Source organism: Rhinoderma darwinii, chromosome 1 (genome assembly GCF_050947455.1).
Source record: "Rhinoderma darwinii isolate aRhiDar2 chromosome 1, aRhiDar2.hap1, whole genome shotgun sequence".
NCBI classification, from domain to species: Eukaryota; Metazoa; Chordata; class Amphibia; order Anura; family Rhinodermatidae; genus Rhinoderma; species Rhinoderma darwinii.
The window spans coordinates 362,000,844-362,027,429 of NC_134687.1; the positions used below are offsets into that span (position 1 = coordinate 362,000,844).

Sequence of the window (26,586 nt, forward strand, 5' to 3'; positions counted from 1 at the left end):
TAAGTAAGACGCTGGGTGAGAAGGAGACAACTGTTGGTGCAATAGTAAGAAAATGGAAGACATACAAAATGACTGTCAATCGACATCGATCTGGGGCTCCATGCAAAATCTCACTTCGTGGGGTATCCTTGAAAACTACACGGGGGGGAACTTGTTAATGATCTCAAGGCAGCTGGGACCACAGTCACCAAGAAAACCATTGGTAACACATTACGCTGTAATGGATTAAAATCCTGCAGTGCCCGCAAGGTCCCCCTGCTCAAGAAGGCACATGTACAGGCCCGTCTGAAGTTTGCAAATGAACATCTGCATGATTCTGAGAGTGATTGGGAGAAGGTGCTGTGGTCAGATGAGACTAAAATTTAGCTCTTTGGCATTAACTCAACTCGCCGTGTTTGGAGGAAGAGAAATGCTGCCTATGACCCAAAGAACACCGTCCCCACTGTCAAGCATGGAGGTGGAAACATTATGTTTTGGGGGTATTTCTCTGTCAAGGGCACAGGACTACTTCACCGCATCAATGAAAGAATGGATGGAGCCATGTACCGTCAAATCCTGAGTGACAACCTCCTTCCCTCCACCAGGACATTAAAAATGGCTCGTGGCTGGGTCTTCCAGCACGACAATGACCCGAAACATATAGCCAAGGCAACAAAGGAGTGGCTCAAAAAGAAGCACATTAAGGTCATGGAGAGGCCTAGCCAGTCTCCAGACCTAAATCCCATCGAAAACTTATGGAGGGAGCTGGAGATCCGAGTTGCCAAGCGACAGCCTCGAAATCTTAATGATTTACAGATGATCTGCAAAGAGGAGTGGGCCAAAATCCCATCTAACATGTGTGCAAACCTCATCATCAACTACAAAAAACGTCTGACTGCTGTGCTTGCCAACAAGGGTTTTGCCACCAAGTATTAAGTCTTGTTTGCCAAAGGGATCAAATACTTATTTCTCTGTGCACAATGCAGATAAATATATATAATTTTGACAATGTGATTTTCTTTTTTTTTTTTTTATATAATCTATCTCTCACTGGTAAAATTAACCTAGCCTAAAAATCCTAGACTGTTCATGTCTTTGACAGTGGGCAAACTTACAAAATCAGCAAGGGATCAAATACTTATTTCCTTCACTGTATATATATCAGTTAAAGGCCCGTACCTTGCTCCCCAGATGGAACGACTCCCCCTCCCTTTCCTCTAGAAAAATCTGTTGCATCTTACTCCAGCAAGGCAGATAGGCAAGACTGGCGTATGAAACGTCAGTCTTAGTAAATCTGCCCCATAATTTTTACCGTCTTAATCAATGTCCGACACTTTAACCCATTCCTGCTAAATAAACGTACCATTAAAGAAGCACTGCGGGTTTGTGTTTTTCTGCCCCCCGTTTCTAAATGTAGTGTAGATCAATATTCAGGAGGAATAGATCAGCACTCCTTGTGGAATTTTGAAAAATAAATCTTCTTTATTTGTTTAATAATCTATCTATGAGTAATGGCTCTTGAGAGCTAGAAACGTGTCAGAGTGGACGGACGCTTTATGTAATTTGTCCACTTCAAGCTGTTCAACTTTTCCGCTGGCTATTTAAACAAATAAAGAAGATTCATTTTTCAAAATTCCACAAGGAGTGCTGATTTTTTTCTCCTGACTGTTGTTCCTATAGCGTGGAGATCGCGGTCTTCTTCGTGCAGCTGGGAGGGTGAGCCATTTCTACTTTTAGTGTAGTTTAATATAGTAATGTGTAGTGACTTACCTAGTGCTGTAGTTCATGGGCCACTGCTCCGCTTCAGGCCGCCGTGTGGTCACGTGACTCCTTGTGTCCTACGTCTGCTGTAGGGACTGGAAATTAGGCTCTCAGTGTAAGCGTATGAGAACCTCTATGTGAGTCTCATAGACTTGTATAAAGAGACTGACATCCGCTTTTTACAGTAGACGCTGTAGGATTTGGGTTGTCAGAGCACAGATCACGTGACCTCACAGAGGCCAGAACGGAGCGATGGCCAATGAAGCAATGGCCCATGAAATAAAGCACCAGGTAAGACACTACATATCACTATATTATACTGTAGCGTTCATGGCCGCTACTCACCCCCGGTGGCCGCAGCCATGGATCTGTGAGCGCTGGCTCGCATCTCCTTCCCAGGAGACGCCAGCGCTCACTTCCGCTCCGGTCCGCTGTGCCCCATAGGGTGCGTGCGCATGCTCGTGCCCGGCCTTAAAGGGCCAGCGCGTGCTCATGGGAATCATCAATTAGCCCATGATTCCCCTGGATGATAAGAAGGGCCCTGCCCCTTTGCTCATTGCCTGAGTATTGTTAGTTTATCCCATGTCAGTCTTGCAAATGGTCCCTTAGTGTTATCCTGTTTACGTAGTTTCCCGTGTCCTGCTACCTGTATCCCGTGCTGTGTCCTTGTTCCTGAGCCGGTTAGTGTTGGAGTCGTGTTCTACTGCTCCTGCTGCCTTCTGCCACGTCCAGTGTCATCAACCACGTCCAGTCTCATCTGCCACGTCTGGCGCAACCTGTTGCACCCACCTCCATCCATGCGAAAGCCTCGGCCACTGTCTGGACTATTCAGGTACCCTAGTGCGGGACTATGTATTTGATTAGGTGCTCTGTTGCTTGGCCAGATGCCTCCCCGCTACGGCAGTGCGGCCTAGTGGGTCCACATACCCACAGACCGTGACATTTACTACATTAGATTTACAAAAAGGGGGTGGGGCGAAAAAACACAAACCCGGAGTGCTTCTTTAGGTCCTAATTGCGGTGATCTTACAAAGTTCCCACATAAAACTTAAAGGCGACACCATGTCACCGTGAGACCAAAGTCTAAAAACGAAATGGGGAACACAAAGTTAAAGTTGACATTCTGCTGCAATGGCCTTTATTGGAGTTACTTCCGATTCTGAGTGTTAAATCCCTTAAAGAGGCTCTGTCACCAGATTATAAATGCCCTATCTCCTACATAATCTGATCGGCGCTGGAATGTAGATAACAGCAGTGGTTTTTATTTTGAAAAACGATCATTTTTGAGCAAGTTATGAGCAATTTTAGATTTAGTTTCTTAATGCCCAACTGGGCGTGTTTTTACTTTTGACCAAGTGGGTGTTGTAAAGAAGTGTATGAGGCTGACCAATCAGTGACCAATCAGTGACATACACTTCTCATTGTTCCAGCCCAGCTTCTTTCACTGCACAATCTCACTGTGCTGTGGATCATGCTGGGCTGGAACAATGAGAAGTGCAGGACACTGATTGGTCAGCCTCATACACTTCTTTACAACACCCACTTGGTCAAAAGTAAAAACACGCCCAGTTGGGCATTAAGAAATTAAATCTAAAATTGCTCATAACTTGCTCAAAAATGATCGTTTTTCAAAATAAAAACCACTGCTGTTATCTACATTCCAGCGCCAATCAGATTATGTAGGAGATAGGGCACTTATAATCTGGTGACAGAGCCTCTTTAAATGCCACAGTAAGTAGCGATCGTAGCATCTAAGGAGTTTGAAAAATGAACAAAGGTTCCCTCTGTTAGCTCAATGACGCACCGCAAAGCAATCGCAGGGTGCCCATAGGTTTCCATAGCAGCTGGGTGCCTGACAGTGGCCGAGCCTAATAATTTGCCTTTCAGTTTTAGGGTGCAGTCACATGTGGCATATTTGTCCAATGGTAAAATGTCCAATGGGAAAAATAATTTCTTGCGTTGCAGAATATCTCTCTTATAGGTTTACAGTGTAAAGTCTTCCACAGCGTATTTTTGCGCTGCGGAAATACACTATATGGACAAAAGTATTGAGAGACACTTAATGAATTCAGGTGTTTTATTTAGTCCCATTGCCACAGGGCTATAAAATCATGCACCTAGTCATGCAGTCTGCCTTTATAAAGATTTGTGAAAGAATAAGTCATTCTAAATAGCTCACTGAATTAGAGCGTGGTACTGTAATAGGACGCCACCTTTGCAACTAGTCAGTTTTTGAAAGTGGAAGTGTTTAGGAATCCCAGCAACTCAGCCGCGAAGTGGCAGACCAAGTAATGTTACAGAGCGGGGTCGTCGAGTGCTGAGGCACATAGTGCATAAAAGTTTCAAACCTCCTCTGCCGTTACATCCGCACAAAAACTGTGCACCAGGAGCCTTATGGCATTGGTTTCCATAGTTCAGCAGCTGTATGTAAGCCTTACATCACAAAGCACAATACCAAGTGTCAGATGGAGTGGAGTAAAACACGCCGCCACTAGACCCTGTAGCAGTAGAAATCTGTTTTCTGGTCTAATGGACGAGTCTGGGTGGTGGAGGAGGTATAATGCTATGGGGTTGCCTTCAGGGGTTGGTCTAGGCCCCTTCGTTCTAATGAAGAAAAACCTTAATGCTTCAGCATACCAATACATTTAGGACAATTCTATGCTTCCAAACTTTGTGGGAACAATTTGGGGAAGGCCCTTTTCTGCTCCAGCATAACTATGCCCCAGTGCACAAAGCAAGCGCCATAAAGGTATGGCTAGGTGAGTTTGGTATGGAAGAACTCGACTGGCCCGCACAGAGCCCTGAACTCAACGCCATCGAACACCTTTGGGATGAACTAAACAAGAGGTTGCAAGCTAGGCCCTCTTGTCCAATATCAGTGTCTGTCCTCACAAATGCTATTCTGGATGAATGAGCAAAAATTCCCACAGACACACTCTAAAATCTTGTAGAAGCATTCCCAGAAGAGCTGCAAACGGGGGCGGGGGGGGGGGGGGGGTGGGGGGACCAACTCTATATTAATGCCTATGGATTTAGAATGTCAGAAAAGCTGCTGAAGAAGTAATGTATAGGTGTCCCAATACCTCTGTCCATATAGTGTACTAGGCAAATACGCCACGTGGGTATACACCCTTATACGAACAGCCAATAATGCTTTGGAATACTAACGGACTACTGTCTTCAAAAGCTAGGCCTAATAAAACTAGTTCTGGCAGCAGCTGGACCCTAGTTTGGCATATCTTCGACATTAAATGGGAGAATTCTTGCCAGAAACTGGCTAGTTTGGAAAAGCCCCACCCTAAATGAACCAAGTCTGCTATGGCGTTGCAATGACGCCAACACCTATCTGAGTAATCAGAGAATGACTTAGCGAGTCTTGCTGGGGTTAGGTACCAACGCATCTGAAGTTTTCCCAAGGCCTCCACTTAGTAAATACATTGCATGGTTGTAAAAAGATAACATTATTTACACCACATCAAGCATGATGTAAAAAACAATGGCAGAATTGCTGTTTTTTTTCTACTCCTCTCGGTTTTTTTTGTATTCCTAATTTATAAAAATTAAACAAACCTTAAATGTAAAAAAACAAATTACAAAACGTCCCGCAAAAAAAATTAATCCCTCAGTCCAACTTGTCAACAGAAAAATAAAAATGTTTTGGTTCTCAGAATGTGGCAACACAAAAATGTTACAATTAACATGTTAATTATAACACAGCGCATGACATAAAAAAAACAAACAGTGGAATTTATGTTTTTTTTCCATTTTACCTCAAAAAGGTTAAATCAATAAAACTTCATCAAATTATATGCACCCCAAAACAGTGACAATAAAAACTACAACTCATCCTGCAAATAGCAAGCCCTCATATATATTTTTTAATGAATAGAAAATTATAGCTCTTGGAATGCAGCGATAAAAAAAAAAGCTCCGCCCTGAAGGCCCAAAACAGGCAGATTCTTAAAGGGGTATTTCCAGAATCAACAATTATGAACTATTCACAGGATAGATAATGGCCTAGTTGCTGGGGGCCCCTCCGCTTGTACCCCCACCATCATCAAGCAGTGGTCGAACATGAGCCTGCCAATCCATTCATTGTCTATGTGACTGACGGAAACAGCTGAGCGCTGAACTATGCTGTTTCCATTATTCCAGAAAACTTTGAATGGAGCAGCGGCTTTCCATTCAATGTTCTCCTCATTTCTGTCGAGTAGTTGTGGGGGTCCTAGCGATACGACAAAAATCACCTATCCTGTGGATAGCTGATAATTGCCAATTCTGGTAAAACCCCATTAGGGGTTAAAAAGAGCCTTGAAACATGACTGGGGTTGTCAACTAAATCAGAGACGCCCCTCTGTAGACAGGACAGTTTCAGAGTTGTTGCACCTTGTCAGTAATCAATAGGGTTCTGGTTGGCTGTGTGAGATGTGTACAGGGTAGCTACCATTAGGTGGCACTAGAGAGATCATTTCCTTTCTTCTGGAGGAGAGCTATTTTGCATATTTTTTCCCAGGCAGCATTGCCCTAAAGACTTACTTGAGACTTACATGGGGCAGTGCACACAGCATTTCAAACAGCCCACCAGAACCCTATTCCGTATTGATGAGGAGGAGCAACAACTCTAAAGCATCAGAAGTTTACACTGTACTGTTAACGACAGTGTTTCAGACACATAAAAGGGAGAATAATCCTGTTCTTCAATGTCCAGACTCCATAATGACATGGGCTCCGAGCAGGCTGTGAATAAGCCTGCCACAGTCCAAGACGGATACACTCTCCCTTTTTTAGAATAAGGTGATTATTAGCAAGTCGTAAAGAAACAACAGTTATCATTTACACAATGTCATGAAAAGTGCATGGTAGGGTAAATTTGTAATTATTGAAAAACAAAGTGGCAAAAGTGTTACCGGTTTGCCTAATTAGTTATTACTATTATTACAATTTGTAGTAAAGTCAATTTCAACTACTCACAGTCATACCATGTTTCTTCAGGGTGTTCTCTTTGGTTTGTCAGACTTTATAATGGTTTAAATCTATGTGACTGTATATTATTCCTCTTAACTAAGATATACCTTGCATAATCTTCACATCACTGTGTGAGACATGCGAAAGTTACACAGTAATTTTCACATATTCTCTAATTGTCGCATACATACTGACCAAAATGTGCCCAAGAATGGCATATCTTGTGAGCTGCTTACAAATTAGTGACATGCCAAGTACTGGTACACATTTGAATTTATTTAAAATGTTAATACGATTCAAATCTACATAAGGTATAATGCCCATTGGTAATTCTTAAATGTGTACTGTTATGAATGACAATAATTCCCCTATAAAACTTACAGGCGACACAATGTCACCGTAAGACCGTCTAAAAAGGAAATGGGGGCAAAGCTGGCTAAACCTGGTTCCAGAAAAGCTCTACTAAAAACTGAAGCCTTTTCATCATCAGACTACTAAAATAGCTTTTTAAATATCTCCTGCTTCTTGTAGATTACTTTGAGATCTGAATGGCTTAAATCGACACCGCAATCTCCCTCTGCCAAAGTCTACCACCTCACATGGCCAAATGTACACTACTAAAGGCTTTTATTGCTGAAACCAAGTTGAGCAAGGTGTTCATAAGCCTACCTTGATTATACAACGGATGTTGTGCCGCCAACCCCCTGCAAAGACAGATCCTGCTTCACGGTAGCAGTTTCCCAGCATCCAAGCAACAGTTACCATCTATGGAACCTCGATCTGCCAGGGGACACTACCCCACCTTGGTGACACATATCTAACAGGATCCGATGTGGCGGATACTTGAGGTACACCATGAAGCCTACAGAACAGTACACAGTCCTACTGCTTGGCCTCACCTGTGTGGGGATTGTGTCTCTTCCTGGACAGGCATTCCTGTTCCTTAAAACCGGTCCAAAGATTTCCTTGCAGATGTAAGTGCAGTTTTATATGCAGGACTGTATTCCTTTGCCTCATATAAGTGGGTATTCACATTCTCCTCCCATGTCTTTTGTGGGTAATCCTCCTGACAGAAATATGGGATGGCACCTCATTTTGTATAATAACCATTTGGGATATGCTCTTCGAATAATGCCTGCTTTGTATTCCTGCTTTCTATCCACATCTCTGATGAAACCTTGACTAGTTTTACAACTTTGACTCATATGTGGACTCTAAGTAAAATATAAGGTCTAAGACTAGTTGTATGTACATCCCTCACTTCACTAGCTTAACCCCTTAATGACCGGGCCTGTTTGTACCTTAATGACCAAGCCAGATTTGTCAAATCTGGTATGTCTGACTTTATCAGAGAATAACTCTGTGAAAGTTTTGAATATCCAAGTAATTCTGACATTGTTTTTTCGTCACATGTTGTACTTTATTTTAGTGGTAAAAGTAGACTGATACAATTTGTGGAAATTAATAAAAAAATAGAAAAATGGAAGAAATTTTGTAAAAATTTAAAATTTTCCCCATTTTTAACTGCAAAATGTCACATATGTACACACATACTGTACAATTTTTTAAATTAAATACATATTTCCATCTCTTTACTCTATTTTGGCAGCACTTTTGAAAAAATAAAATAAATTTTCAGCAATTTAGAGGATTTACAAATTGAATAATAATTTTATAAATTTTGAAGTACATTTTGTTTTCCTGCACCAAGCCAGGTTTTCAGAGACTCATAGGTCTCAGTCATGGAAACCCCCACAAATGACCCCATTTAGAAAACTAGACCCCTTAAGGTATTTATCTAGGGGTATAGTAAGTATTTTGACCCCACAGATTTTTGCCAAATTTAATGCATAACAGGTGAAAAAAAAAAATCCCTTTTTTTCATAAAAGTATCAGTTTGAAGACCGATTTCTTTGTAAAGCGACCATGAGAATGAAGAAACACACCACAAAATCTATCACCCTGTTTCTCCTGTTTTCAAAAATACCCACATTGTGGCCCTAATGCGCTGCCTGGACACACGGCAGGGCCCAAAAGGAAGGGAGCACCCGGAGGCTTGCAGGACTCATATTTTGCTTGAAAATGTTTTAGGCCCCACTGTACATTTGGAGAAGCTTTGAGCTGCCAGAACGATAGAAACTCCCCATAAACGGCCCCATTTCGAAAACTAGACCCCTTAAGGTATTTATCTAGGGGTATAGTTAGCATTTTGACCACACAGGTTTATCGCTAAATATATTGGAATTAGTCTGTAAAAATTAAAATGTACTTTTTTTATTTACAAGGAATAACGAAGAAAATGCACCCCAACATTTGTAAAGCAATGTCTCCCGATTATGACAATACCCCATATGTGGTAATAAACTGCTGTTTGGACCCACAGCAGGGCGCAGAAGAGAAGGAGCGCCATTTGGATTTCTGATTTTGCTGGAATGGTTTTCGGTGCTGTGTCGCATTTGCAATGCACTGGAGGGACCAAAACAGTGGAAACCCACCAAAAGTGACTCCATTTTGGAAAAACCTTCAAGGAATTTTTCTAGGGGTATAGTGAGCATTTAGACCCCACGGGTCTTTTGCAGAGTTTATTAGAATTAGGGCGCGAAAATTAATATCAACATTTTTTCCACTAAAATGTTGCATTTTCTCATTTTCATAAGGGATAGAGGAGGGAAAAAAAACAACCTTTTTTTTATAAAGCAATTTCTCCCGAGTACAGAAATACCCCACATGTGGTCATACGTTTTTTCATTGGAAATGAATTAACCCTTTCAGGACTGATCCATTTTTTGCTTTCTTATTTTAGATTTTCACTCCCCGCTTTATAAGAGCCATAACTTTTTTATTTTTCCATCAATAGAGTGGTGTGAGGGCTTATTTCTTGCGGGAGGAGCTGCAGTTTTTATTGGTACCATTTTTTGGTACATAAAAAGTGATTAAAAAGTTGTATTACATTTTTTTTTAAAGCTAAGGTGACAAAAAAAAAACAAAACTGCGATTTTGGCGGTTTCAATTATTCAATTTTTTTAAGGTGTTCACTGTGCAAATTAAATAATGTTATATTGTAATCGTTCGGACTTTTACGGACGTAGCGATACCAATTTTGTTCATTTTTTTACATTACTTTAGAAGAAAAATGGGAAAAGGTGTTTTGGTTTTTTTTACTTTAAAAAACAAAAATTCTCACTACTAATAACTATAATTCTTCTACACATTTTATTAATCAATCTCCTTAGGGGACTTGATCCAGCGATCATTGGATCACTGGTACAATACACTGCAATACTAATGTATTGCAGTATATTGTTATTCTTAAAGGCTTCTGTAACAGAGCGATCGCTGTACCTGTCCGTTAGTCCCGGGTGTCAGCTGTAATACACAGCTGACACCCGCAGCGTATGGAGCGGGCTCAGCACATGAGCCGGCTCCATACATCAACAGCCGCACCATGACGGGCAATTAAGTCATAGTGCGCAAAGGGGTTAGTGCACAGTGGATGGTTCAAAGTGAAAATTGCAATTTTCCACTGATACGCCATTTTAGTGCATAATATGTAGTGCCCAGTTTGTGCCACAGAAGACAAATACCTCATAAACGTTAAACGGGTTCTCTCAGGTATGGCGATGCCATATGTGTGGGCGCAAACTGCTGCTTGGGCATGCTGCAGGGCTCAGAATGGAGGGAGTACCATTTTGCTTTTGGAGCGCAGATTTTGCTTGGTAGTAGTTTTGTTTGGGGTTTTACTAGTATTTCAGTTTATAATGTGGGGGTATGTGTAATCTGTGCGGAGTACATCAGGGCATAATAAGAGGGTATAATAATGGGGTAAATAAATAATTCATAGATGTGTGGCCGGTGTCGCACTGATAAATGGCGCCCCATCTTATCCGCTTTTGGAACACACATTTTGCATCGCCATATTCTGAGAGCCAGAACTTTTTTATTTTTTCACCACCGGAACCGTGTGAGGGCTTAATTGTTTTGGGACAATCTGTAGTTTTCATTGGTACCATTTTTGGGTACTTGCGATTTTTTTTTTGATCAATTTTTATTACATTTTTTTGCAATCCTGACCAAAAAACAGGAATTCTGACACCGTTTTTTATGTTTTCTTTTTGCGGCGCTCACCGTACGCTATAAATGACATTTTTACTTTATTCTGCGGGTTGGTACGATTACGGCGATACCAGATGTATATAGGTTTGGTCCTTTTTTTTAGCGTTTGCACAATAAAATCACTTATTTATAAAAAAATAAAATTTCCGTGTCACCATATTCTGAGAGCCATAATTTTTTTATTTTTTAGTAAAAAAAGATGTGTAAGGGCTTGTTTTTTGCTGGACGGATTTACGTTTTTATTGGTACTATTTTTGGGTACATGCGACTTTTTGATCACTTTTTATTCTTTATTTAGGGCGCGGTGGTGACCAAAAAAATTGAGATTCTGTCGTAGTTTTTGGGGTGTTCATCGTGCGGGAAAAAAACCATTGCAGTTTTATAGTTGGGGTCGTTACGAACGCGATGATACCAAATATGTATACTTTTTTAACGTGTGCATTTGTTTTTTATAATAAAAGTCTTATTATAGGAAAAAAAAGCATTTTGTGTTTATATAACTTATAACTTTTATTTTTACACTTTTTTTAAAAAACATTTTTATTACTTTTTTTACTTGTCCCACTAGGGGACTACGAGACTTGCAGCTTTGATCGCTGCTAGAGTACATTACACTACACACGTAGTGTAATGGTAATGTACTCTGTCATTGTGACGTAACTGTCACTCTGACAGGAAGCCGAGGAGGAACGGCCGGAGGCTGTTCTTCCGAGGTTCTTCCAATGTCTGACCTCCGATTGCCACGACAAGCATCGGTAGCCCCCACGATCTCTTCGTGGGGGCTGCCGATGTGCTTCAAACTACTTAAATGCGTCGCCGCACTTAAGGGATTAATTGCCGAAAGCAGCGGCGATGGTCCGCTGTCCGGCGAGACTGATGTGACAGCTGTCAGCGCGCGCCTGTCACTCTGTGTTTACACAGAGTGACAGTTTGAAATACTGACGAAAATGAACGTCATGGTGCGGGAATTAGCAGCCGACCATGACGTCCATTTTCGTCATTGGTCATGAAAGGGTTAATACTTATAAGAACCCCCTACTCACCCTCAGTTTGGACGGTTTCTCTGCATAACTAGGTGACTATGTGGCTTGTTAAACCAATATATACTATTCGGCTTACTACTCAAAGTACAATCTGGCACTATTTTATTCTCTACACGTTGATAACACTGCTTTTGTCAATCTTTAAGAATCCAAATTCTTAAACAAGGCATAAGTAGGAAACATTTTCAGCACATTACCATCTAAATACAAAAATGCTCATCCTTCATATAACATTTTATGTTCCTCCAATAAATTTCCTAACAAATGGTATAGATTTCCATCGTCCAGAAAATATTGTTTTGGTAATTATAATAGGAATACAGAATAACCCCACAAAGGCTTGTCACCAAATGCTGTCGGTATTATTTGTGCATCGACGGGCAGCTCTATATTTCTGGTCTTCATCATATAGTGATCTTCAGTTCTCATATCCAGTTATACATTTTCACACAGCACTTACTGGTTTAGATCAAATAAACAATAAGTCTGTGAAATTATTGTGATTCTGATGCCTGACTCAAGAAGAACAATGTATATAATTGAATATTAAAGAAAATACACAGTGACAAAATGGGCAAAATAGTAAAATTATTTATTCTCTTGTAGAAAAAAGGTTACAACTCTAGTAAGAACTTTGTGTCCTGATACCAAGAATGTCAGTTCAATGCAATAAAATATTGTCGAGACGCATTCTTAATCATTTGTATTTCCTAACAAAACTACCTAAAAATAACTACCAATTTTGCAGTTAAATTATTTTAATGGTGCATTTTATGAACTTAGCTAAACACCCAAACATGAAAGAAAAAAATGAAAAAGCATACTAGAAAAGAGTCACACTTTCACTTTTCAATTCATTTCGTAACGATAAATACTATTGAAATTTACAGAAAACAAAGACTAAAAAGAAAAGCATCAATATATTATTTCATAAACTCTTCTGCAACGATATTTTTAAATTGGGGGAAATGGTTCTAAACAAGTTTTATAATTAAGCAAATACAATAACATTTCTGGGACAAAAATGTTTTTGTGCAGAAACCTACCTAATGGTTGAAAGTTAAACCGACACTCCGGTCCTGGGACAATATTTTAAATATGAAGGTGTAGATGGAGTAATAATATCTGATGCCATCTAGTTGTGCCCCTCTGCCGTAGATCCACCATTCTAGGGTCCCTCCTGTGCTATCCCAAAATGGCCGCAGCGCTTCTTAGACTACGAGTCTGAGGCACTTCCACTATTCTGAGATTGGCCGGAGCTGGTCACGTGAGCAGTTCCATCCAATCTGTGAACAGTGGGAGTGTCTTAGACTCCGTCTGAGAAGCGATGCAGCCATTTTGGGACAGCACAGAGGGGACCCTAAAACAACGGATCTATGGAAGAGGGGGTCAACTGGAGGGCACCAGGTAATATTACTCCATATACCCCATCACATTTATAATTTTGTCCTGAGACTGGAGTGTCGCTTTAAGAAGATGGAATTCATATATTTACAGAAATGATACATAAATAATAATAAAAAACCTGAAGGAGGAAAAAACATATTTAACAATATTCTTAACAAATATCTTAAATAATTGTTGTGCTTGTAGAGCTTTTTACCAGTTTCAGTAATACCATTTCCACATGGCTAGAGGTCTTGGACATTTATAAAGTAATTATGGCACATTTGCAAACGGTGTACAATTCATACAAATATTTTGGTGGCACTTGGCATAATAATTGTGGCTATACGTGTATAGAAATGGACTAATGTGCTGGGAAAGACCACAACAAAATCAGAGTAAGCAAGGTAAATCAGTCATGAAGACAAATCACTTTTCAGTGTTGCCCCTATATATTATTTGAAAATGTTTTTTTCTGTGGACTGGAGTAATATGCAGTCTATTTACTTGCTCATACCCAGTGAACTGAATCAGCACCTAAGATTTATGAATAATAACTTGTATTTATGAAGTTTGGGCTCCCAGTGAATTGTTTCTATTTCCAATGTGTGTAAGTGAATGAACACAGTTAAATGAATTATATGAACGTTTTAAACCGTTTTTTTTTATGTATATCTAGTATAATATTTTATGTTCAGTTGGGTGCTTTCCTGCTTAAGATTGTGCCAGATTATCTAGCCAAATGCCTCACAAAACAAACGATGGAAATCATACAATCCCTATGAATATTGTTGAGTTTTAATAGTCAAGAATTAGTGGCCATTTCTGACTAAGGTAAACAATTTTTTTGCAGTACGAACAAAAAAAAACTAACTAAATGAACATTTGTCCTAAGTGGCGGTGGAATATGACATAATGGTGTGGATGATACCATTCAGACAGTAAAATTGTTAAGCAATGAATAAGTATGAACCTCTAAACAAAACAGTTTTTAAATAATTTTATTATTGGGACTTCTTAACCATTTTCCACTCCTCTTCTGAAACTGGATATAAACAAATGAATCAGTTGCTGAACAAATCTCTGTAAAACCAGAAGTAAAATAGTCAAAAGTATATTCCAAAGACAAGAAATTCTCCACTTGTCAGAGAAAACATTTCTTATTGCTTCACAAAACGAACTTATACATGTGGAGTGAATATAGGAAAAGGGCACTATAGGTGAACTGCCTCAATCATGGGGATTTGACTCCTTGTACATAAAAATCACTGCACAGAGGAGTGGTACAACCATACATATGGAATATGTACATCAGAATGTTCACTTTTAAACGTTCAGATGACCATTGTGAAGTTTTTCCATATTAAATGCTGGTAAGACAATCCATATATACAGTCTTGTTGTAGAACATCAATTTATATATCCTGACAACATGCAGCCCTGAGTGACCAGAGTAATTTCCAAATCAAAGATTAAGACTCTTCAGCTTTTACCTCAACTATAGTAGGTGCAGTAACATGAACGAGAATATTCTAGAAAAAACAAAAGCTAGAGTAAAGATGGTAACATGGGCCACAATGATAACTACCAAAAGGTCAATAAATGCGTTAAGAAATGAATGTTCACATTGAGCTAGTAGTTATGAACGGCAGTGTATACAGTGAAAAGTCTGTATACATGACCTTTCTTAATGGAAACCTGGTGCCACCATTATTAACATGCAAATTTGCAATAGGCGTCTTCAAAAGACATTGAAAAGACTTTAAGGTGATACGGGTATGATTATATTTTAGGGGCACATGGCTTTCCTGGCTTGAGTCTGTGAAAACTTTCCCTTAATATCCAAAAACACTAGTGAAGGGTGCTGTACTATGGGCCACTTTCTAATATAAAACTATCATGTTATGTCAAGTCTCCACCGCAAGAATGTAGATATCATGTATGAACAAGTAAGAGATTAAACCAGAATGCCCTTCAGTCCAACTTATTTATTTATGAGTGTAGTGCAAATGCTGTAACAAATATTTCCCACACTTGGGTCTGTTCAATGGTATGTGGGGTCAGTCCATCATTGTCCCTTGTGGTTCTTCTTTTGGAATGAACTCTTGAGAAATGTACGATATCCAGGATCATCAACATATTCATTCTTGAACTTCACATTCAGCACTCTCTGTCTTTTTTTGTCACCTTTAATTACCTCTTCCCCATAAAATGCATCTTCAAATTTCATGTCCGATGCTTTGGACTAGAACGGTAAGAAGACACAAAATAAAGAAAAACTCCATGAAATGTATCCAAAACCACATGATAAGCTAGGCATCTGCCCAACATTACAATGATCTAATCCCAGTTTTATTTTAGAAAGACAGGACCCCTAGTAAACACCTTATCTTCGAATATGCAAACATTTATTCACAGTACGGATGTAGCCATCTTTAACTTGATTCTGATAAATTGCTGCAGCGTGATATCACACAACAGAAGCCATTGAAGGGTCATTGAAAAAGTCAAGATAAGGGATCTAGCCATTGTTAATTTAATACGGTAAAAGGTAAAGGCGGCTGAATCTGTATGTTTCATTGTGTATACAGTGAAGGAAATAAGTATTTGATCCCTTGCTGATTTTGTAAGTTTGCCCACTGTCAAAGACATGAATAGTCTAGAATTTTTAGGCTAGGTTAATTTTACCAGTGAAAGATAGATTATATTTTTAAAAAAAACTGAAAATCACATTGTCAAAATTATATATATTTATTTGCATTGTGCACAGAGAAATAAGTATTTGATCCCTTTGATCCCCTATCAACCATTAAGAGTTCAGCCTCCTCCAGACCAGTTACATGCTTCAAATCAACTTGGTGCCTGCATTAAAGACAGCTGTCTTAAATGGTCACCTGTATAAAAGACTCCTGTCCACAGACTCAATTAATCAGTCTGACTCTAACCTCTACAACATGGGCAAGACCAAAGAGCTTTCTAAGGATGTCAGGGACAAGATCATAGACCTGCACAAGGCTGGAATGGGCTACAAAACCATAAGTAAGACGCTGGGTGAGAAGGAGACAACTGTTGGTGCAATAGTAAGAAAATGGAAGACATACAAAATGACTGTCAATCGACATCGATCTGGGGCTCCATGCAAAATCTCACCTCGTGGGGTATCCTTGATCCTGAGGAAGGTGAGAGCTCAGCCAAAAACTACACGGGGGGAACTTGTTAATGATCTCAAGGCAGCTGGGACCACAGTCACCAAGAAAACCATTGGTAACACATTACGCCGTAATGGATTAAAATCCTGCAGTGCCCGCAAGGTCCCCCTGCTCAAGAAGGCACATGTACAGGCCCATCTGAAGTTTGCAAATGAACATCTGGATGTTTCTGAGAGTGATTGGGAGAAGGTGCTGTGGTCAGATGAGACTAAAATTGAGCTCTTTGGCATTAACTCAACTCGCCGTGTTTGGAGGAAGAGAAATGCTGCCTATGACCCAAAGAACACCGTCCCCACTGTCAAGCATGGAGGTGGAAACATTATGTTTTGGGGGTGTTTCTCTGCTAAGGGCACAGGACTACTTCACCGCATCAATGGGAGAATGGATGGAGCCATGTAACGTCAAATCCTGAGTGACAACCTCCTTCCCTCCACCAGGACATTAAAAATGGCTCGTGGCTGGGTCTTCCAGCACGACAATGACCCGAAACATACAGCCAAGGCAACAAAGGAGTGGCTCAAATAGAAGCACATTAAGGTCATGGAGTGGCCTAGCCAGTCTCCAGACCTTAATCCCATCAAAAACTTATGGAGGGAGCAAAAGATCCGAGTTGCCAAGCGACAGCCTCGAAATCTTAATGATTTACAGATGATCTGCAAAGAGGAGTGGGCCAAAATCCCATCTAACATGTGTGCAAACCTCATCATCAACTACAAAAAACGTCTGACTGCTGTGCTTGCCAACAAGGGTTTTGCCACCAAGTATTAAGTCCTGTTTGCCAAAGGGATCAAATACTTATTTCTCTGTGCACAATGCAAATAAATATATATAATTTTGACAATGTGATTTTCTTTTTTTTTTTTTATATAATCTTTCTCTCACTGGTAAAATTAACCTAGCCTAAAAATTCTAGACTGTTCATGTCTTTGACAGTGGGCAAACTTACAAAATCAGCAAGGGATCAAATACTTATTTCCTTCACTGTATGTACTATAAAACTGCAGTTGTGAGAAAGCAGAACTAGGTCCGTATTCAGCCTCTGAATATAATAAAAAAATGGAAGATCTTAAAAATCTGAGGAACTGAAATTTTGATTACGTTTAATTTATATAAGACTGAACAACCGCAGTTAACAGTTCGCCTTGATAGGCCCACCCCTCACTATCAGTTTTAAACTTTTGTTGAGAGATAGTATCATTGGAGGTACCATTTAAGCTTTATTTACGTAATTATTTTTATTAACTAGATCGTTACACCATTAGAATATTTATTGCACCACTGAAATGGCCATTTACAGTTCTCCACCAGACATAGATTGATACTAAAGCTAAAATAAATGCAAAAGCTAAGGGAGCTTACATAGCGAGATTTGATCTTTTTGGGAAGTTCTTCATCCATGGTGTAAATATCTTCTCTCTTTGTCACAATTTGTGACCCATCTTCGAATTCAACCTGTGCAAAAAAATAGAAAATCTGTGAAGTTGGGTCTAATGAAATACCGTCTCCCAAAAATCACACTGTGTTGATGCATGGTTCTAACATACGTGACATATGTAAAAATTGTGATTATCATTTACTGTATGTATACTCTATAGGACTGCACGAGTTAAAAAAAATTTTTCCAAAGAAATAAAAGCTTCTTTTAAAATAGTCTCATGAAGGCATAAGGACATCATACGGCATATGGATGTCATAGAGGGTAATACCCTGCTCGAGAGTCCCCCTATGAGCCAGAACAGAGAGCCTGGTGGCTCGAGATGTCCATGAATTGCATTGACAGCCACTCATCTAAATGGCCCTTCTTGCTGGCAAGGCCCTCGCATGGGCGAACCCAATCTTGGAGCAACAAGGACCCGTATCCTCGGACCTAGCCTTGTTCCTGCAGTCCTTTCGTGCCGTGTTTGAGGAGCCGCGTCGAACTTCCTCTGCCGCAGCCACTCTGTTGACCCTCAAGCAAGAGGGTTCCACAGTAGGGGAGTATGCCATCTCCTTCCGTACCCTGGCAGCCGAGCTGGCATGGAACAATGAGGCACTGGTGGCGTCCTTCTGGCAGGGACTGTTCTCTCACATCAAGGACGAAATGGTGGCCCGCGACCTTCCTTCTACCTTGGATGCCCTCATCCTGTTAGCCACTCGGGTTGATATGAGAATCCGGGAGCGCACTAAAGAGGTTCGATAGGAGAGTCGGGTCCACAGACCAACACCCTCGGTCCAGAGACCCCTATTGCCTTCCCCTAGTGCACTACCTGAAGAACCCATGCAGGTAGACAGAGTCCGGTTGTCTGAACAAAATAGGAAGCAGACGCTCCTCTGGACTATGTATGTATTGTGGCCTTAAGGGTCATTTTGTGCACCAATGCCCACAGAAACCGGGAAACTCCAGTACCTAGGGTTGGTTGAAGAGGCAACTCTAGATGGGACGTCTCCAAACGTTAAAACCTCTTCCAAATTATCGATTCCTGTGGCCATCATCTCCGGAGACATGTCACATCCCTTCTCCGCCTATCTTGACTCCGGAGCAGCTGCTAATTTCATCCAGCAGGATCTAGTGGAACGTTTACATCTACCTACAGTTCTTCTGGAGAAACCCCTGGCTGTTGCCTCTGTGAATGGTCTACCATTGCCCGATCCAATTATGTTTATCACGGAGCCGTTGACACTACGGGTCGGAGCTCTTCACTCGGAGCAGATCGCCTTCCTTGTACTACCTAAGGCTATCAATCCTATCCTGCTGGGTCTGCCATGGCTCCGCTTACACACCCCGGTTCTTGACTGGAGTTCCGGAGAAGTTCTTCAATGGGGTTCCAGATGCCATAGCCATTGCCTGTCACAAGTTAGTCCTGTTATGCCCACTCTGCCTCAGTCACTCTGCGGTCTACCATCTCAGTACGCCAGTTTTGCAGATGTCTTCTGCAAACGAGAGACGTTGCCTCCACATCGGAATTATGACTTTCCCATTGAACTGGTTCCTAATGCTTCTCTTCCCCGTGGACGAGTATATCCTCTCTCCTTGCCAGAGACTTTATCTATGTCAGCCTATATCAAGGAGAATTTGGAGAGGGGTTTTATTCGAAAAGCTTCCTCCCCGGCTGGGGCCGGCTTCTTCTTCGTTAAGAAGAGAGATGGATCTGTTCGACCCTGCATTGACTACCGTGGTCTCAACCAGATCACGGTCAAGAACAAATACCCGTTGCCACTTATATCCGAGCTGTTTGATCGCATACGAGGAGCCAAACATTTTTTTAAGCTAGATCTGCGGAGGGCTTATAACCTAATCCGGATTCGCCGGGGTGACGAATGGAAGACGGCATTTAACACCCCCAATGGGCACTACCAATACCTGGTGATGCCCTTTGGACTGTGTAACGCTCCCGCAGTATTTCAGGAATTCGTCAATGATATTTTCCGAGATCTCCTCTATATGTGTGTTGTAGTTTATCTCGATGATATTTTGATTTTCTCCCCAGATCTGATGACCCATCGGAGGCATGTCCGTCAAGTTCTTCTGCGACTAAGAGAGAATCGCTTATAGTCCAAGTTGGAGAAGTGCCTCTTTGAAAAGAAGTCTTTGCCCTTCCTGGGCTACGTCATCTCGGATCAAGGTCTTAAGATGGACCCTGAGAAACGAAAGTCTGTCCTGGAGTGGCCACGCCCTCAGGGCCTAAGGGCCGTACAACGGTTCCTGGGATTCGCCAATATCTACCGCCAGTTTATTCCGAACTTTTCATCTCTGACGGCTCCCATCTCTACCCTTACCAAGAAGGGTGTGAACGCCAAGGTATGGACTCCAGGGGCTGCATTCATTAGCCTCAAGAAAGCCTTCACTTCAGCTTCGATCCTCCATCACCCTGACGTATCTCGACAGTTCTAATTGGAGGTGGACGCTTCCTCTGTTGGTGCAGGTGCACTTCTGTTCCAGATAACTCCAAAGGAAAGGTAGTAGTATGTGGCTACTACTCAAGACTTTTTTTCTTCTGCTGAGCGCAATTACTCTATTGGAGATCGGGAGCTACTGGCCATCAAATTGGCTCTGGAGGAGTGGAGACATCTTCCGGATGGCACAGCTCACCCCATCTTGATCTACACCGACCACAAAAACTTTACCTACCTTCAGTCCGCTCAAAGACTGAATCCTCGGCAAGCCAGGTGGTTGCTGTTTTTCATCCGTCTCCAATTTCTGCTCCACTACCGTCCCGCTGACAAGAATGCGAGGGCCGATGCCCTGTCCAGATCGTTTGAGACGGAAGCCACGGTGGAGTCCCTTCAGACTATAATAGACCCATCCTGCATTGTCACTGCTAATCCTCTGCAGATTAGAGACATCCCTCCGGGGAGGACTTTTGTTCTGTTGGCAGATAGGAGAAGAATTCTCCGCTGGGGACACAGTACTAAACTAGCTGGGCACGCTGGTGTCCGTAAAACCCGAGACCTGATTGCTCGTCACTTCTGGTGGCCCACGCTACCTAAAGATGTTCTGGACTTTGTCTCTTCTTGCACGGTGTGTGCTTCTAACAAAGTTACTCACTCCAAGGCGGCCGGCCTGCTTCAACCTCTGCCTGTACCCAATGCCCTTTGGCAGCACATTGCAATGGACTTTGTCACAGACCTTCCCCCCTCAGCAGGATGTAACACTGTCTGGTTGGTGGTGGACCGGTTCTCTAAGATGGCACATTTTATCCTGCTGACCGGCCTATCTTCTGCTCCCCGACTGGCGAGTCTCTTCATTCAACACATCTTTCGCTTGCATTGCTTGCCTCTTCACATTGTGTCTGACCGGGGGGTTCAATTTACCTCTAAGTTCTGGAGAACCCTCTGTAAACTCCTGGATGTGAGTTTGGACTTTTCCTCAGCCTATCACCCCCAGTCCAATGGGCAAGTTGAGAGGATCAACCAGATCATTGAGAATTATCTCCGCCACTTCATCTCTTCACAGCACGATAACTGGGTACAGCTTCTTCCATGGGCCGAGTTCTCATACAACAACCACACAAGTGAGTCCACCACTTCCACTCCATTTCACATTGTATACAGTCAACATCCCAGAGTCCCTCTTCCAGTGTCGACCACATCTCAAGTACCCGCTGCTGACTCTGCATATGGGGACTTCCTGCAAATATGGCAACAGACCCGGTCCTCTATTTCGCTGGCAGTCGATCGCATGAAGCGAAAAGCAGATTCAAGTAGAAGAGAGCCGCCTCAGTATCTTCCAGGTACTAAAGTCTGGCTGTCCTCTCGGAACATTTGCTTGAAGGTACTCTCATACAAGTTTGCTCCCAGGTTCCTTGGTCCTTTCGAGATTCTGCAACAGATCAACCCTGTCTCCCATAAGCTGCGGCTGCCTCCTACCCTCAGAATCCCCAACTCCTTCCATGTGTCCCTCCTGAAACCACTGGTACTGAACCGCTACAGCAAGACTTCTAGTTCCACAGTTGCTCCCAGCGGTCCTTCTGATGTATTCGAGGTAAAAGAGATCCTGGACTGCAAAAGGGTAGGAGGAAGGACTTTCTATTTGATGGACTGGAGAGTTTTTGGTCCTGAGGAGAGGTCCTGGGAGCCAGAAGAGAACCTCAGTGCTTCTGCTCTTATTAAAAAGTTCCTCTCTTGCTCTGGCCCCAAGAAGAGAGGGCATAAGAGGGGGGATACTGTAGCGTCCATGGCCACGGGCCGTCGGGTTTACTCACCTCCTGACGCCCGCAGCCATGGATCCGTGAGCGCTGGTCCCCATCTCCTTCAGAGGAGACGCCAGCGCTCACTTCCGCTCCATTCTGCTGTGTCCCGTAGGGTGCGCGTGCACGCTCGTGCCCGGCCTTAAAGGGCCAGCGCGCGCACAAAGGAAATCGTCATCATCATCGACTGCCATGTTTTCCTGGTCTATAAGAAGGCCCCAGGCCTTCTGATCCTTGCCTGAGCGTTGTTAGTTTATCCCAGTCTGTCTTGCAAATGGTCCCTTAGAGTTTCCCATTCCAGTTGTTACCCGTGCCTTGTTACCTGTTCCTGTGTCCCGTACTGTTCTTGTTCCTGTGCATACCAGTGTTGGAGTCGTGTTTACTGCACCTGCTGTCGTTTGCCACGTCCAGTGTCTTCTGCCACATCGGATACTGCCCGCCACGTCAGGCGCTACCTGCTGCACCGGCCTCCATCCGTGCTGAAGCCACAACCACTGTCTGGACTAGTTCAGGTACCCGAGTGTTACAAACTGCCATTAGACTTTTGTATAGACTGAGACCTGGTCAGCTGCCTCTCCGCTACGGCGGAGCGGCCTAGTGGGTCCACATACCCTGTGATTGTGACATATCAATTGCAATTGGCAAAATAGAAAATATTTACGAATCTGAATGTTAAAAAAATATAAAAAATGATTTATTATATAGGTGAGTAGTGACCAAACATCTTTTGTGGAGCCTGAGCTAGGTGATCTACCAAGAGAAGAGGGACAGGCACACATCAACTAATATAATAATGTGAACCCAGCCTAAGGGGTTTTCTGGGACATTGATATTGATGGTCTATTCTTACCTGAATTGCCTGAATTATATCCCATTGCCTCTACAGCTGCATTGACAATTCTAAATACTTACGGTATATCTTGGTATTTATTGCACTAAGCAATAACCACAGAACCACAGAATATATATGGCCAAATGCAAAATTCAATTACCTCTGGCTGACATGATGGTAGATGAAAGTTCCACCTGAGGAGACACCTAGACGAACGTTTCGCAACCGTCGTCCACTTAATTAATTCTGTGAATCCCCTATCTTATTCTAGACATTGATCCATATACTGTAACTTGGTATTAATCGGATTAGGGCGATCGTGGTCTTTTTCACCGGAGGCTGTTTTTAATTATATGTTTTTTATTTTTTGTATATATTTGTGTGTGTGGGGGGTGGGTAGTTTGTCAAAATAATTTGGACTAATAAAGATTATATAAAAAAACTTTTTGGGACTATTTGGTCTTTATGACTGTTCTGGCTTAGAGACTTTTTTGGTATTATTTGTGTAAGTATTTATGTCTTGCCTTTTGAAACTATGGGATATATATAGGTGTATTAGTTAATAATAATAATAAGCTCCCCAAGTCCTGCAATACAGGACTATTATTTTAATTTCTTAAAATATTAATACTATTAAGTCACAGAATTGAAGGAATCGTGAGGTCTGCAGTCAGAAGCCAACTCTGCAGGGGCCTTCTAAGTTTAACTCCGCATATAAGTAGCTGGAACTAAAATGGGACTTTAAACGTCTGGGTTTTCTACCTCAGGAATTTCCATTAACCATACAGTCTGTTTTAAAGATAACCTGCAATGTATTATCAGTATTTAAAGTGACACATTTTAATGTAGTTACAGCTAAAACTTTTGCAAACCCATCTATCAACTTTTTTTTTTATTCTTTATTTAATTTCTTTCTTATGTTTGCTTCTGATTCAACTGCTAGCGGAAATTAATTGAATAGCTTTCAGCTCTTTTCAGACTGTCTGCGTGTATAAGGTGAAGTCAACCTGAGTGACATGCCATGAGATACCGTTAACTAAACCAATGTCTACAACACTGCGTTCTAAAATGCTCATTTTAAATACAGAAAATGCTTCCGTCTGTCTAAGTAGAAATTTAATCTAAGATGAACTTTTTTTGCAGAAAATAAGAAACGTTATGCAGCAGAGTGTAGAAAATAGTCATATATGTCAAAACTATATTTTGTGCATTGAATAATTTCTAAAAGTTTCCACTATAACCACCTCAAATTATGCGACCAAAGACGTGACTCTCCTATGGTTTCTTCTAAAGTTATACACTTATTCACTGTACAGCACGGTATACATTAAGAGACAGTTTTATTTTTGTAACTCCCATAGACAGAGGATAACTTAAAAAGTTAGGATCCACCAGAAAGTTTTAGATGCAGTAGCTACCTGGCTCTTGGGATTCTTGTTGGCATGGACAATATCAAAGATTTTTCATTTAGATAGTTTTGTAACTAATAACCAAACTTTCTCAGCTCTGATTTATTTTATTTTATTTATTTTTTTATTGTTGAAAGTACCAATATGATATCACTCATGCTAATGTCAGCCTCTAGGAAATAAAGTCTAAAAGACAATGCAAGATTCCACGCAATTCTTTATCATAGCTATTCTGGTCTAGATCTAGTTTTCGAATGATGATGATTATGAACTATATAACATAAAGTAGGTCGTTCACAATTGTGAATTACATTAAAAGTCATAAGAAATTGTACTCACCTTGTACATATGCACAACATTGCTTCCAAGGTATTTAGCTCCATAAAGTAAGCCATCGGGCCATTTTACCTGGACATCTTGTCCCAGTACAGGTGGACCTAGCTTAAGACAGTCCCTGCTCTATTAAACAACAAAAGACAAATAGATGTAATTTTACGGTTCCCATAGAAAATTTCACAAAATAAAGTTACTTGTATGTGTAAATACTAATAAAAAAAAAACCCCACATTATAATTTTACAAATGATATCAGAATAATTAGAAATGACAAGGAATAATTTTCACATAATATTAAACACTAACGCACGCACTTCCTGTAGTGCTTACCACACCTACTTACATAACACACAGTAGTAAAGATTAGTATGTTTTGTGGGCCTCAGAATAATACATGCATTTTCTAAATAAAATAAGTGAAACTCATGAGAACAACTGCTCAGGAAGCCATAGTGACTGCAATCTGGAAGACAACCAGGGAACGGCAACAACATGGTGAGTGAGTCTTTGTGAGTAGCAGAAGCAAGTTTTTGTTTTTTTTACATTTTGCATATTCTTCACGGTATATGTTTCTTTTTTACAATATGAGTCTATTAGTGACTGGATGTCTATGGATTAGATAGAGTTATATATCGGGAGGTCCTACCGATGTAGGGCTCCAAAGTGATGTGAATGGAACCCAACATAAGTAAACGAATGCAGACGAATAAAGAGAACGTGTCCTCAGCAATCTAGAAGATTCCACCATAATCCCTTAAATCACTGATATAACTGGTTGCCCCACATTTTATTTGCACTGTGAAAAGGAGTTTCTCATCCTAGACATAATTACAAGACTTTATTCTAAGAAAAATGTGTATTTTATAAAATGATTAAACTTATATACACACACAGTATATGCCGTACTTTGTATCCTTCAGATAATGACTTATACTTCCACTATACTCTGGTGTAAAGTACGGAAAACGAACATGAGTGAAGGAAGAGATATGGTAACATCTAAAAAACCAGCTACATCACAAACTATTTCTAAAAAAACAAAAACAAACAGGTTGTGCACTGCACAGGGGGAATGCTCACACCTTAGGATTCTGAATGACCAGAGTAAATACTGTTGATAAATACACATTTTTATGCTTAACCCCTTGAGTACCCAGCTCATTTTGGCCTTGAGGACCAGACCCATTTTTTCAAATCTGACATGTATCACTTTATGTGGTAATAACTCCGGAATGCTTTTACCTATCCAATTGATTCTGAGATTGTTTTCTCGTGACATATTGTACTTTAGTTTAGTGCAAAAATTTGGTCGATAAATTCATTGCTTATTTGTGAAAAACACCAACATTTAGCGAAAATATGAAGAAATTATGATTTTTCCCATTTTAAATGTATCTGCTTGTAAAACAGATGCTAATACCACACAAAATAGTTACCAATTAACATCTCCCACATGTCTACTTTATGTTTGCATCGTTTTTTGAACATCCTTTTATTTTTCTATGACCTCACAAGGCTTAGAACTTTAGCAGCAATTTCTCATATTTTTAAGAAAATTTCAAAAAGCGATTTTTTCAGGGACGAGTTCAGTTCTGAAGTGGTTTTGAGTGCCTTATATATTAGAAACCCCCATAAAACACCCCATTTTGAAAACTGCACCCCTCAAAGTATCCAAAACAGCATTCAGAAAGTGTTTCAACTCTTTAGGCGTTTTACAGGAATTGAAGGAAAGTAGAGCTGAAATTTTCAAATTTCATTTTTTTTTACAAAATTCATATGTAATACATTTTCTTCTGTACCACAGAAGGTTTTACCTGAGAAACGCAACTCAATATTTATTGCCCAGATTCTGCAGTTTTTAGAAATATCCCACATGTGGCCCTAGTGT

At 41.0% G+C, this 26,586-nt stretch overlaps 1 protein-coding gene across 1 annotated transcript in view; it reads right to left on the reverse strand.

Moving 5' to 3' along the window:
• Positions 1-13,269: 13,269 nt before the first annotated feature.
• Positions 13,270-26,586, reverse strand: part of KDM4C (lysine demethylase 4C) — a 563,556-nt gene continuing 550,239 nt past the window's right edge. Inside the window, exons 20-22 of the mRNA XM_075827279.1 lie at positions 24,703-24,822; positions 17,816-17,908; positions 13,270-15,492 (exon numbers count right to left, since the gene is read on the reverse strand). Of these exons, the coding sequence (XP_075683394.1) occupies positions 15,316-15,492; positions 17,816-17,908; positions 24,703-24,822 (390 nt within the window). The 3' untranslated portion in view covers positions 13,270-15,315. The remainder of the gene's footprint in view (positions 15,493-17,815; positions 17,909-24,702; positions 24,823-26,586) is intronic.